Source organism: Struthio camelus, chromosome 3 (genome assembly GCF_040807025.1).
Source record: "Struthio camelus isolate bStrCam1 chromosome 3, bStrCam1.hap1, whole genome shotgun sequence".
Taxonomy (NCBI): Eukaryota; Metazoa; Chordata; class Aves; order Struthioniformes; family Struthionidae; genus Struthio; species Struthio camelus.
This window is the reverse complement of record NC_090944.1, coordinates 50,104,275-50,119,092: the sequence shown is the minus strand read 5'-3', so window position 1 is coordinate 50,119,092 and position 14,818 is coordinate 50,104,275. Positions and strand designations below refer to the sequence as shown.

Genomic DNA, 14,818 nt, shown 5'->3' with positions numbered 1-14,818 from the left:
CAGACTATTACAGTTACCTTTACTGCTTAATTTTGGTATTACCCAGTTTAGGTGATGACTTGTGTTTCACTTTTAGTCATTTTCAGGTCAGTACTTCAGATTTCAATGTGTTAGCTGAAGTGATTGAGCAGTGAGGCAGGCAAGGGATTTTTTTTTTTCTTGAACATTTTATTTTCAGTCTCTTCTTCTTTCTTTTAAGTTTTATTGAGGTTCTAGTTTTTATCCTCAAGGGAGGAAGCATTCCTTATGCTACAGGACTTAATTCTGACAAAGCATTTGTGGAGATAGGTATTTTTTAATTGGAAATCATGCAAGAAGTAAACAGTTTCTGAATCATGTAATATTTCCAAAATGGCTGATCTGTAAGTTTCCATTTTTATGTATAATCAGATTTGTCTAAACATAGGAGGAACCGCTACTGAACTAGCCGTGTCCCTTTAAAATACTTTGTTTTGAACAAATAAACCCAAACCAATGTAGCGTCCCATAGACATTTTAAAGTCCTAATCTCAGGAGCTGAATAGCTGTAAAACACAGGTTCTACCAACTTGCTGCAGTGATGGAAGTCTCTATAAGTAATTCAGTAGGCAGCAGCCCAGAGTACTTAGTGGCCTGGATTCTTTGAGGAGGTAAAATGTGTGAACGTGCACTGGAACATGGGCTACTGAAAATATTACAGTGCTGGAATGTCTTTCTAAAATTGTGCGAGTACAGATGTACCATGCGTTAGCATAGGAACTTTGAAGTGTAATCAGCAGGAGCAAATACATCATTTGAGAGCTCATCTGTGCTGGAACAAATTTTTTCTCATTAAAGATAACAATTTGAGGTTTTCTTTTCCTGCAAGTGAAACCGTACTACAGTGATGAACTCTTATGTAAAGGAAGCTGATTCTGCCAAAGGATTACAGACATCATTTTTTAAAATTACGCAGAGCTAACATTTTCTGAATAGCATAGTATTTCCAAAATTACTGACCTATAACCTCCTCCATTTTTATGCATCATCAGATTAAGTTGAAGAGTTAAAGCAAATAACCAAAAACAGGTCACCATATTGTAGCGACTCTTCTTTAATAAAATATTTATTGTCCCTTTCATTTGCAATAGTCACTGCAGAATATTTTTGTCTTAAATTGACTGTTGGGGGCTTTCTATTTCCCTACTGAACGGTATGCATGGCATTGTTACATAGTGATTTTTGCTGCTGCTGCTTCCTCTCTGTCCTGTTCAATAGAGAAATTAAATAGTTGACATCAGAATCTCTTATGCAAATTCTGAATATTTATTGATAGTAGCATGTGAACTTTCTTAGTTACAGACAGACTTTGCCCATTTCAGCTGCATGGGAAATTAGAAATAACTGAATTTTGGTTGGGAAATTCTTTCAGATTCCTCTGTTTCTTTATGGTGGCATCTTGTTGACGTCCTACTTGATGGAATTCCAGCTTTTTTTAATAATCACACATTAGGTCATGTACTTACTTTCAAATGGCTACATTGAAATGCTTTTGCTTCTGGGTTCTTTTTGGTAGCTAAAAAAAGACTTCAACAGACTACTTTTGTTTATTTGTTTCTTTCCTGATATTTTCTGCCTTACTTTCTCATTTTCTGTTCTCTGATTTGCACGTTTCATTATAGATAGGTGAGATACCCAGTCTGCTTGGACCCTGCTAACCTATTCTCATTGGCTTATAAGCGTTATGAGCTACAGGCTAGGTCTTGAGCAAAAATCTACTGAAAAAAATATTGTTCAAGTCCAAAAGTATCTAAATTATATACAGATATAAAATACATTAAATGCTACTGATGTTTGAAGTTACCATGTGCTTATCTTGACACATAAGCACACATATATGTACGTATTCATATTCAAGGTAGTTTATGCTGGTAATTAGATTTTAAGCATTTCTCAATAGGCTTCAAAACCATTTAAAAGAAAAGATTAGTATAGCTAAAGACATCACGAGGAAAAATTGATATAATACAGCGTAGTCTATCAACAATGTCTCTTGGATTAAGCTGACGTGCTATCTTTCTTTGATAAGGTAATAGATTTTCTAGAGCCTAGTCGGAGGAAATACCCTGCTGAGTACTTTCCTTAATAATGCCAATACCAGGAATTGCTACCAGAAGAAAGGTTTATTCGTTTCTGAATTGCTGAGTACTGGAACATAGAGAACAACCACTCAAGTCCCATTTCTTACATATGTATATTTTTACAAAGCATGCACTATCCAAAATTGAGAAGAGTTGGGATTACAGTTGATAAACACCTTATAGATGGGTGCAGACCCGAGAGAGAAAAAATAAACAGAGTGGCCAAGCTATAGTATACAGGGCAGGACATTTCATAGTGTATTCCAAACTGCCTTCTTTCACAAAGCCAAAAAAAGACCATGGGCCAGTCACAACAGGATGCACGTATATATTTTGAGCCGTGTGGAGGTGGTCTGGGTAAGCTCAGCTGCATGACTCAGTTGCACCCTGTGGTCCTCAAAGGCCCCTATGGTAGTGCCCCAGCAGCAAGTTACAGGACCATATCAACGTTGCCTTTGCTATTGCAGCAGGATTCAGCCTTTATATAGGTTTTACTCTCCACTCAATGTGAAATAAAAGCCTTTCTGGACTCTGCTAAACTAAAGGACAGTGTTGGTGCAAGTATAAAGAGAGTATAAATTGGGCAGGAACACATTTACATTGGAAATGAGAGGTGGATTTCTAAATCAAGAGAGTAGCAGTGTTCTGGGGCAGCCTCTGTTCAGTGTGGGGAGAGCAGACAGCCTACTACTTTCAAAAGGAACCTCAGTTTGCCCATGAAAAGGATTATAAGCTGTGATCACACCAATTCCCTGAGAGGGCAAGCACTGGGGAATGCTGTAGTCTTAACTCACTTTCTCATCAGCACTGTGGGTTTCAGATCCAGATGAATTCATGTCTGCATTTAGGTGTTCCTATGTTAAAGTAGGGGTCCAGCCAGCCAGTATCATTCCATTCATCGCTGTAAGCTTTAAGTTCTTGATCCTTGTAATTAGGCTGTCTCCTTGCTCCTTTCCATACAAAACCTGTTGTCCACCTAGTACTTGCTTCCTTGCTGCATATCACTCTAGTCCTTCCTCAGCTTTCTATTCTTCTAGACAAAACAACCATTCAACCGTTTGGGAGCCAGTAACTCTTTCAAAAACCTCCACACTCCATGCTGGGAGCAAGTGCTGCTGATCCAACTTTCTAATTGGATGGGCTTGTGGATGCTGTAGCAATAGCGTTATAATCCTTCTGCAGCATTCCTGTGGTTTCTAGGAGCCTCACCATCCACTATGCAGTGGCATCACTTAAGGGTCCTAGGACCTGTGATACAATTCCTACTAGTTCTGGGGTTAAATCAGCTGTTACTTGAATTTGCCCATGTTGCTCATGCCCATCCACATCTGTTTTGGGGACTACTTTGATAATAACCAGAGCCATCTGAGCTGTGGGAAATGTCATCTCTTCCAACCTGATTTTCCAAAGAGCATATGCAGAGAACAGGAATATGCCTTCTGGGTAAATCAGTGGCACCAAATCAAAAGGATTTGGATCATATCCTTCACCAAGTCCTTGGGACCAACATCTTCTCTAAATCCTGCACTGAGGGATGCATTCATATTCTGCTTTTCCTGCAGTGCCCTTTTCAAAGACTAAATCATCCTCTGGCAAGCAGAATGGTCTGATCCACAAATCACTTCTCTTTCAATACTCCCCTCACAGCTGGTTGAGCTTCATTTGACTCAGTGTGCCATTTGTTACACTGTCTGGGCTGTCACATCTTTGTAAATGCCAAATGCAAGCTCTCTGCAGTAGAGGCACACTGATCAGCTCAGTCTCTGCAGTCCTGTTCCCTTTGCTCAGCGCTGTTTTCCAGACCTGTTCCTTCAGCAAGTCCGCCTCATATTTCATATCCCAATTTCCTTCTATAAAGCAGCAGTCCATTCCAAGTGCTACAATTCTTCACAAAGCCCACAATGCAGTCACTGGGGTATTTGCTTTAAATGTAGTGCTCTCCTGATAGATTATAAATACCTTTCTTACTTTTCTGAGTGCATCTTCTCCCATGAAATCTTCCCATTCCTATGAACTTGGAATTCCCATCCCATTCCCATCTTTGGAATTTCCTGACAATGGGAGAAGGTCATTCCCTTCTCTGCCCCGCAGGAAGTGGTCATTCACCTTTATATCGCTACCAGTAATATAGACAGAGCCCTCATAAAATTCAAGCTATAAATCTAAAATTTGAATAGTTACCACAACACCAGACTGCACATTGTTTTTCAGCTTTTCCTGTTCTGCTCAGTCCATAGCCCCTCTGCTGTCTGCCTTCTCTGCCAGGCCACAACCCCCTACCAAGAGTCACTTTGCTAGACACCTTTCACCATGTGAAAAGAGTTTCTGCAGGCAGGACATGCACAATTTAAAAGTATAAAGTGGTTATTTATTGGTTAATACAGATAGCAAGGACTAACCAGCTACTAGGCTAAGCATTAACATGCTTGCCTCCCCTTGTAAGACGCCAGATGAGTCTTTTTTGGCCAGGCCATCATGTATCAAGAAAGGAAAGGTTGTCCTCCACGGCTCCCTGCAACAGATCCCCACTGTTGCTGCATTGTCATCTTCTGATGCCCTGCTGATTCCCTCTAGGATTTTACAACATTTCACATTGGTGTTTTCCTCTTCAACTTCATCTCAACAATGCTACCTCTGTCTGTACTTTTACCTTTCTTATCTTGTCTGGCTCTACTGCACAGACTTCCGCACAGCCCTTTCCCCTAGTGCAGCAATTTCCTCAGCAGTCTGAACCAAGGTTACGCAGCTGGGCCGTCTCAGGGCTGGGCTGTGGAGCCCAGACAGCTGAAACTGAGGTGGAAGAGTGAAGGGAGGGAGGTTACAGTCAGCAGCGATCTAGTTAATGCAGTCAGTTAGAGCCTAGAGAGGAACTGAATTCACTAGAAGGTAGACACTCTCGGTCAGCAGAGCCACTCTCCAGGCTCTCTTGACTGTTGCGATTAGGGCCTTAGTCCATTTGCCCCTGTGTTGCCTTTTAAGACGGCCTAGGCGCTCCACCTGGCCTTCTGCTACTGCCTCGCTCAGAACGGCAACAAGGCCCCTTAGCACTCCCATGCCATACCTTCCTGCTCCACATGGATGTCTTGCATAATACCTTAGGATCTCTCAAATGGCGTAAAATGCCTATGTGTGTGCATTTGAATCAAGCCCTAGACTTCCACTGACAATCTGAAAAATTCCTGGGTGTCCAAGATATCTATACAGGGCTGGTGGGTATGACTGATGACTCAATATATCTTGGTTAATGACACAGTAAGTTGTAAGCATCCTTATATTGACTGTAAAACACCTTTGGAGAAGCTTTAAAATAAGAGCCTGATCGTAAATCTTTTCTTCACATTGTTGAGTCAGCAGTAGTTACATGTAAGTAGCTGAATGCAAGTAGCTACATGCAAGTGGTTCACCTTTGAGCTGAGCAATTTTTTTGGAATGGATAGAGTGGAAAGACTGCTCGATGGCAATGGACGTAATCCTGACTGCTTTTTTTTCTGGCTACTGTGTCATTGTAAAGACAAATGTTCCCTTCACAGAAGGAAGCTTACGAGAGCAAGTTAAAGTGAAGGGGAATTGGGAACAATTCACATAATGAAAACATGACAGAAAAGCAACTCTCCGCTTGATCTTGGACCTGAAGCCCTGAAGAGGGAGGATCATGAAAAACTGGCTGTGTGGAAGGAGACAAAGGCTATTCCTGGCATTCTCTCCCTGAACAGTGGTATAGCAGCAAACTAATTTTAGGTGGGAGCTGTTCTTAACTACTCCCTGCATTTTGCAGGGTTCAGAACATGCACTGGAGATGATTTTTGCCATTATCTGTATCTACTAAAGATATACTAACCCAGATCAGTGAAATCACAAGTCATGAACAGCTGTCATTCAAACACTAGCTTGCAGCTTTGAGATATAACTTTGCAGGTTTATTCTGAGCAAGGTAACCATCTGAACTATTACAACTATGATGCCAAGGGGAAAGTGAGTGAAGTAATTGATGTGATTCTTCTCATTCCTCAGGGAAAAAAAAAAAAAGAGAGAAGGCAGAACCAATATATCTTCATTCTGACTTCTTACAATGTAAATTCCTGCAAGATACACCAAAAACTCTGCCTCAGCGATTCGCGCGTCAGGCATTTGCTTGCTTGGGAAGTTGTAGTCACCTGTTAACTTCCCCTCTCATTCCTTTTGTTCCATTTCTGAAATAACACCAGTTAAAAATCCATTTGCAAAGCCAACAGTTTTGTGAGAAAGTTGCTTTAGAATTAAGCTTAACAAAAAGACAGTAATCTCTTCCCTGAGCAGAAGTACAATGCATTTGGGCCAATATTGCAGGGCCATTTGTTACACAGCGCTATGCTCCTTCTGTCGGCTAGGAGGAGGCACACTCAGTGAATCCAGATTTACCAGGTCTGACTTGACATAAAGGTTTTTAAAAGCTAAGACCATACTATTATACATATATAATGAACACAACAATGAGTTCTATTCCAGATGAGTCATATGTGTTACCACTGATAATATAGGCATATTCTAATCCTTTATATATACATATTATATTCCTTAATTCCATTACAGTTTAATTCTGTAACCAACTGTCTGTCTTGAAAGGGTAGTATTATAAATGAAGCAAACTGGCCTACGTTTGGTGAATCTCTGCTAGCAGGGTATGAGTGCTTCGTATAAGGAACTGCTGTATAACTTACTGTCATAAGCTTTTGTGATCTCAAATCCTCTTTAGAAGAAATGAATTGTAGCTGAGTTTTTGAGATCAAAGCATACAAAAAGACACTCTGAACTGGCTTTAGGTAACCACCTAAGGTATTGTGTGCACCTTTGAAATGTGCGAAAGTTGAATTAGTCTTTTCTTTTTTCCTTATCAGGAATAATGGGCTGGATCCAAAAGACCATGGGCAGGGCAACTTCAACAGTTTAAGAACCTAAATCCAAGGAAGTCCTCCACAAAAGTATTGGAGCAGATTTTGGAGCACCGTGTTCCTCCCAGGGAAGGAGGCCCTTTCCACCACCATGTGACACAGCCTTGCCTCTTCCTTCTCTGGCCTCAGTGGGTCTCAGTCCTGGCCTCAAAGTGACCCAGCTCTCACAAGAAGCCCACCTGACAGTGGTGGCCAGGGTAGATTTGAAACCGCCCGGCATGAGAAGGGCTTTGACTCCTGCCTGTATGGTTTTCTGGGCAACTCCTTTTAGTCTAGGCCATTTTAGGGGCTGTCACTGTCTTCCCCACTGGTTGTTTTTCGGCAGACCAAGGAGCCACTTCGAGATGGGGACCCAGCTGGTGAATTGCAGCATCATGCTGGTGTCCTGCCTCCAAGAGAAAGGAGAGATTTCAGAAGTAACACTGTCCTCAGGGGTTCCTGCTGGAGGCTTTTTGGAGTCCATTCCCCCAGGTCAGCATGCTGAGCTTTGTGGTTCCCATTTCTATTCGCTGAATTCCCCTCCCCGGCTGTTCAACATTAATCCAGCAATGACAAGAGTCTTACTGTTAAAAATAAAAGGCTCTATCTATTGACTTATGTTTGTAATTCTTTTAAACTGAGGAGAAATACACGATATGTTTGTATCGGATATAGAGATATATCTGATATAGCTATCTACACATCTGAAATACCTAACTATAACTATCTACAATATAGATGACTTAGTCTAAGCGCACTTTATAGCTAATGGAGAGAAACGGGAAATTTTAAAGCATGGTTCATGTGATCTATATTTAAGATTTATTTCCGACAAGATGAACTGTGCCATAAAAGTGACTCTTTCTCTCCATTAACTCTAAAGGGAGCCTCTGGTAACCAGCTCAGATATCTATATCCATAGTCTACAGTTGTCCAGGGAAATTCTGCCCATACATTTACTCTGTTCTGGCCTTTACTTCAGTAGAAAGAGCTGCAATTGAAGACTTACACATTTTATCAGACCTTATGATCCAGTCATTAATGTTTTCGTATTTTTTTGCAACAGAGAGGCCTATATGCTACTTTGCTCTGAAGCTAGGTAGGTGGATCAGGATTTCTGTTTTCATCCAACAGAAAAAAGATTCAGTGCACCATAACTGCAGAAGAATATTTAGAAATAGGAGAAAAATCTTCTTCTCAGAAACTGGAAATTAAAAAAGTAAATTGATTATTTAAAATGTTACAAGTGTTATGTTATTTTTTGGTCAAACTGAAGCCTTACTTCAATGTAAAACTACAGCCATTTACTAAAGCCAAACGATTTTTAATATTTGGAACTGTCCTAACTGATTATTCTTGCTGCAACCAATTCTGCAACCGATCTGGCGACGGTGTATAAAATCTTTCTGCAAGGACTTTGTGAGATATTAAATAAGGAAATCTTTGTCATAGCATTGTTCAGATTGAAACTTTCAGTTTCTATATGCTTCAGCTGAGCATGTTTAATTTTTCAACAAGTTAGATCATATGACAGGATACACAAGCTACATGAAGTGCTGCCAACATGTGGGATTTGACTGCAATTTCCCTACTATATTTGGCATTTTGCTTAAAAAAACCCCAAGTTTCTAGAACAAAATGGCCCCTGCGTACAGAAATCTAAACAAAAGACAAATGAAAACACAAATCCAAAAGGATTAGGGCATTTTTGATCACATGAAGGAAGAGGAGGGAAGCTGACTTTTTACCCTGGCAACACTGACTATGGCTCCTACTGCAAGAGCTGTGCAGCGTCTGGTTCGAGTCTGTCACAAGCAGCTGGTGACACGTAGCACTGTGGAATTAAGCCTCAGCTTTCTAACGACACACTGAGTTACAAGACTACCTCACAGGAATCAACGGTTTCAAAACTTTGTCATCTGTCAGCATCCCTCTCCCGGAGCCCTGACTTCTACCTGGATAATGTGATGGAAAATGAAATCAGTCTCTCCTCAGTAGCCCTGCACTGTATTTCACACGGTGAAATGTGAAATAGCACCAAAACAGGCCATGGTATTGCTTAATTAAAAGAATGGAAAAAACTTCTACATCTTATCAGTGAATTTCTATTATTTAAAATTTAAGTCTGTTCAGCTTGTTTTCGGTGGTATTTAGCTTTCATGTAGCTACAGTGACTGTGTATTTCTTTTTTTAGCTAAAACCCAAAGTTTCATATTAACTACAGGTGCTTCCTCCTTGAACTATATAAAATTACATTGTAAGTGCTGCGAGGTTCATAGACCAGAGCCCAGAAGAGAAGGCTGAACTCGTAGTATGTATCTGTAACTAATTCACAATGAGTATCACTCTTCTTGAATCAAGCCATTATCCACATTATCATACCATTATTTGAAATATTTTATATCAAAGTAGATTCCAGGATTCTTTACGGAGAATTTCTGCATCCTGAATGCAAAGCACTAACAGCTCTACTACTTTGGGGAAAGGCAAGCTTCAGTCATGGGAGTCCCAGAGCCTTTTCTCCCACTACTCAGCAAGATAACTCAGGCAAATATGGAAAGATGGGACATATTTGTTAAGAATAAGGAAAACAGTTCACAAACATCTCACCATCTCAAGTTGTCAGATCAGCAAATTGTTGATAAAAACTGCTGAAACGTGATCACGAGTTACTGGCCATTAAATATACTATGGGGCACTTTTGGTGTCAGAAGGAGTCCCAAGGTCTGGCTCTATTCTTGCACTTCTGCTGTATACGTTATGTACGCTATTCATTGTGCACAGAGTTTTGTCCTGTAAAAAAGGATGATAACTTTGCTCTTTGGAAAAATTCAGTCACTTTTTAAGGTGGAATAAAGCTGCTTTATGTATTCATTGTTGTTTTCATAACATCCCTATGCAATAGAACAGGAAAGGGAAGAGTTAGTCTTACATTGCAATTCTGAAAACAAGAGGCGGTGAAAAAAGAGCAAGTACTCAATTTTTGTTTACAACTGCTTTCATTGCTGTTAGACCAAAGAAGGAAAGAGGAGAGAACTATGAATGGAAACAGGAAGAAAAATTATTTCATAAAGACGATTAGGGAGAAAAGGATATAAAAGCAACTGAGACAAAATTAAGGGGAATTCACGAAGCATGAAAATGAGTTCCAAGCTTATGCAGTTGAAGACAAGAACATCAAACACGTTTGCCACTTACAGCTTATAATGAATTAAAGGGAACTTGATACTGCTGAAAATCTGGCCACTTTAATATGTTAGGTATCTACTTAGCTACAAATTGTCAAAAGCACTAGGTGCAAACAAAAATTCCTCTAGTAAAAGCGCCATGGGAAAGAGGAGTTGTCCATCAAGGCAAGCTTTTGATGATAATTCTTGCCTAAACTTAGAACGGTGGATGGCATCATTTCAGTCCCACATCACCAAACATTATGGTACTAGTAAGTCTTTGGGATGATCTTTTGGGCCAGCGGGGTCTGGACGTCCCTCGTACCACCCCTGGTTTTCAAGCCAACCTCCTCCGGCCGTGAGGTCTTCCAGCACCTCACCCCTTGACTCCAGCAGCTCGGGGCAGAGACGAGACGCGGACAACCCCGGGCCACACCTGCCCCCTTTCAAGGAAACCTCAGCCCTCTGGGGCTGCTCCCCACGGAGCGTCTCGGCTCTCTTCCCGCCTTTCGCGCGGACGCGGAGAAGACGGTGCTGCCGCGAAGCGGGAGCCGGGCCCGGCCTGCCTCCAGGCAGAGAGAGAGAGACGCAGCGGCCTCCAGCACCGCGGCGCAGAGCGGGAGACCCGTTGCACAAACGCCGCGGTACGGCGGCAGCCTAATAATTTTGGTATCGCTCTTAGTACCGCCAACGCTCGGTCTTCCAAGCTAGGGCAGAGAGGGACGGGCGGCTTTCGTGTGCACAACGCGGCAAAACAACCGCACGGGTTTCCCCTGCCCGCGTCGCGACGCTTCGCACCTCGCCCTTCCCGAAAGGCGAGCGTCAAATCTTTTGGGTCCGCGCACAGACGCCGGTTTTGCAAGGAGCCGGGCAGGGAGAGACGCGATCGCCCGCCGGCAAACGTCCACGCAAACCGCCACGAAACGCCGCACGCGGAAGCCGCCAACGCCGCTCCGGGCAGGCGCTTTCCGGCCGGGGCTGAGGGGCCCGGGCCCCCCGCCGCCCTCCGGGCCGCCCCTTCCCCGCCGCCTTGCGGAGCCGCCGGCCCGGAGGGCGGCAGCGGCGGCAGGTGCCTCCCTCGGCCGTCACGGCGGGGCGGCCGCTGCCACGTCAGGGGAGTTTCCCGAGGCGAGGCGGGGTGGGGCCGGGCCTTCCTCCTCCTCCCCCTCCTCCTCCTTCCTCTCCGCCCGCTGCCGGGAGCGGCCGCCGGCGCCGGTGGCGGAGACGTTGCAGAGGGAGGCGCCCGCCGCCATGGAGGCCCGCTACAACCTCAAGAGCCCGGGTAGGCGGCGCGGCGTTGGTGGAGGCCTCGGAGGGCGCCCGGCTCGGCCTGGCCTCGCCGCCAGGCACACGGGGCGGCGGGGCCGGGGGCAGGGCCGGTGCCTTGCCGGCCTGCGCGGAGCGGGGCGAGCGCGGCGGGGGCCGGGAGCGGCCGTGCGGGCCTGCGGGGCCCAGGTGGCGGTTCCCTTGCGCGTCGCGTCTTCCTTTCAGGCGCCGGTGTGTTAGCAGAGGGATCCCTGCGGCCAGGCTGCTCTGCCTGGCGTGCTTTGTCCTCCCAGCGCTCGCGGTGCCGCCTGTGCGGTATGTCGCTGTACCCCGGCTGCCCCGGCGCCCGCGCTGGTGGCCCTCTCTGTTCAGACGGGCTCTAGAAGTTATCCGGAGCTCCTGCCGTGAGGGAGATGCCTGCAGGGATGTGAGGGGCGCCTCCGGACACAGCACTGCGCTAGGGAGGGAAGCTGGACGTAGGCTGGGTCCCGTATGGCTTTGTCGGCGGTGGTGGCCTCTCCCTGCCAGTGCCGTACTTAGGCCTGCTGGAAATTAGGAGCGCGCCCGCTCCTGAAGCGGGAACGACATCACATAGCCTCTTCCGCAGGTGAAAGGGCTGGTTGGGTTTGGGCTTCGGTCCCTGCCCCTGCTCTCCCTAATCCTGCCTCGGGAAGTAGGTAGGGACAGCTGTGCTGTCATGAAGCGGTGGCTTCCATCTCCAGCCGCGCTGTCCTGTTACCAACGCAGGAGGGGGGGAGAGACTTAACGTGGCCATCACCTGTACTCCGCAAAGGTAAATGAGAGGCTTAGCTGCAAAACATGCTTCGTATGGGTGATGAATCTGTTGCTGAATTATGTTTTCTGTTCCCTCCTCCCCTTCGCGCCTCAGTTGCCTTCACGTAAAGAGCAAAAAGGATCACAAAGCAAATCATGTACTCTCTGTGTTTTAAAATATCGAGAAGGCAGACTTTTTTAGGTCGATACGCTGAGTATGTTGCACACGCGAACTGCCAAGGCCACGCAAACATGCTCACTGGTTATGGTTGGCCACGTCACTGGAAATAATGGGGGTGTGCTGTATGACGTGCCCAGGAGATCTGGGTGGAGAGGGCAAATGCGTCTGCTTTAATTTAGACGTGTTCTTCCCCTCTGCTATTAGTAGCCCTGCTTGTTTTCAAGAGAAAATTATCTTTACCGGGATTAGTTTTCAGCATTTGTCTTGTTCCGTAGCAAAGTGAAGCTTATTTGCCAAAAATAAATGATTAATTCAATGGATCTGTATTACTCTCCCAAATTAAACAGGCTGTTTGGCATATTAATTGATTTAAAATCTTTGTTTTTATATGAATGCTGGAAAGTTTATAAAAAGTTTGGCTTGATTTAAATCACTCATTTCAATGGTCCTTTAAATCAGTAAGCATGAAATATTTATTTAAATTGCCCCTCCTTTGGCTATTTTTTTAAAAAGAAAGATTATTTCTTTAACAGTTATTATTCATTAAAATGAAGTGTCTTTCTACTAAGCAGAGCCATTACACTGGCATTTCCTTTTGCCAACCAAATAGGTATGCATATATAACTATTTAACATTTCAGTGTATGTTTTATGAATTTCTGTCTTGTTAGGGTTAAATGTGTAGTTTAACAACGACACTTAATACTTGCCACTTGACTGAAAACTTAAGATGGAAATGTAAAGCTACCTTAAAATTAGAAAATTCTAGCTAATGTAAATGCACTGAAGTGCAGAAGAACAAATGCACCATATTTTCCATATTTAAATAGTTGTCTGTCAGCTGCAGAGTGAATGGGTTGTTTTTGGTAACTGAGCTCTTTAAGGTTTTTAGAAACAGAAGCTGTCCTCATGCCTGTTTTTGTTGTTCTGACGTTAATAGAGGAAAAATAAATCTTCTAACCTTCAGTTCCTGGTCAGGTTTTGGAATTTTGAGTGCACTGTCTCAAGATAAAGTGAGGAAAATAATCGTTCTGTACTTGCACAAGAGATTTCTTCTGTTGAACACTGCTTTCAGACTGGAGCAAACTCAGGTTTCAGACGCTTGGCTTGTGACTTCCATCAGTTCAGTAGCTTTGAAGAGAGTAGGTACTATTTATTATTTTTACTATACTTTTTTTTATGATTATAGTACCTTCAGGCTTTATCAAAAATAGCTTAAAATATTAAAGACTGAACATGAGTTTAAAGAAAACCACCTTTTAATTAAGAAATTCTTGCTGAAAGAAGCCTGCGCTTCTGTTGATCTTCGTCTTAAGCCAAATTCCACTATGAAGCTATGAGACGTGCTGAAGTGCTTCTGTGATCCTGTGGCTGTGTGAATCCCACTTCTGTGAGTAGGTGTACTAGACTGGATTCATGAATGAGGATCAGTTAGACTCTCTAGTGCCATTCAATGTGTCTGTGCTCTGGAGTAGATCACATATAAAGCAATATTGCTACACAGATTTGACCTGCCACTAATTGATGCTAGTCAGAATGTTCATCTTCCTGATTAATGTTAAGAGTGTTAATTGCCTTCTAAATGTTCATCCTGGCATATTTAAAAGACAGCAACTGCCCACAGCACAAAATACTTTACTGAAGTTATCCATAGTTAAATGTCATGGCCGCTCTGGTTCTGGGCTTGGGGAGGGTTGTGTGCTAAGCTGCTCCTCACTTCTGTCTTTTGTTCTCTAAAGGATCAAGGACTATAGGGTTACTTATCTGAAGCTGTCTTCTCAAACAGTCTATGAATATGCTTTTTTTTTTTAATGGTCTTTTGGGGAAGAAGTAATCTTTGTAAGGGAAGACATTTCACACTATACACTTAAGACTTTTTTTGTATGGCCTCTATGAGACAAAGCCTTTCAAACTGTTGCTTCATATTTTTATTTCTATTTTTGGCACTTCTAAAAGGGCAAGGTATTTTCTGTCTTCGGATTTCAAAATGGATTAGTCAATGTATATCAGGCTGCTACCATATGGCTGATAAACCTCTTCCATCCATATTAAAGCTCAGCTGACTAAAGCTTCATCCTCTTCATGTTTCAGGAGCATCTCTATTTCTGAAATTTATAAGACAGCTACTTGGAATAATCTCTTTGCTTTTTTTTTTTTTTCAAGTGCTGTGACCCTTAGCCTGCTGCAAGATCAGACACCAAATCTTGCAGTCGTTATTTTGTAGTGACAGGATTCATCAGTATCATCATCTATGTTGGGTGTTACCAGTCTTCTGAGCGGTTGTTAGCACAATACATTTGAAGAATTTTGAACAGCTATTTACAGTGATTCACATGGTGCCTACAGCAACCATACCTATATTCTTCTGCTAGTTTTTGAGGGCCTTGTTTGTTTGGTTGTTTGTTTGTTTGTTTTTAGGAGACTT

At 43.2% G+C, this 14,818-nt stretch overlaps 1 protein-coding gene across 1 annotated transcript in view; it reads left to right on the top strand.

Moving 5' to 3' along the window:
* Nucleotides 1–11,206: 11,206 nt before the first annotated feature.
* The window catches only part of UBE2J1 (ubiquitin conjugating enzyme E2 J1), a 32,389-nt gene continuing 28,777 nt past the window's right edge, over nucleotides 11,207–14,818 (top strand). The window contains exon 1 of the mRNA XM_068937760.1: nucleotides 11,207–11,455. Coding sequence (XP_068793861.1) covers nucleotides 11,425–11,455 — 31 coding nt within the window. The 5' untranslated portion in view covers nucleotides 11,207–11,424. The remainder of the gene's footprint in view (nucleotides 11,456–14,818) is intronic.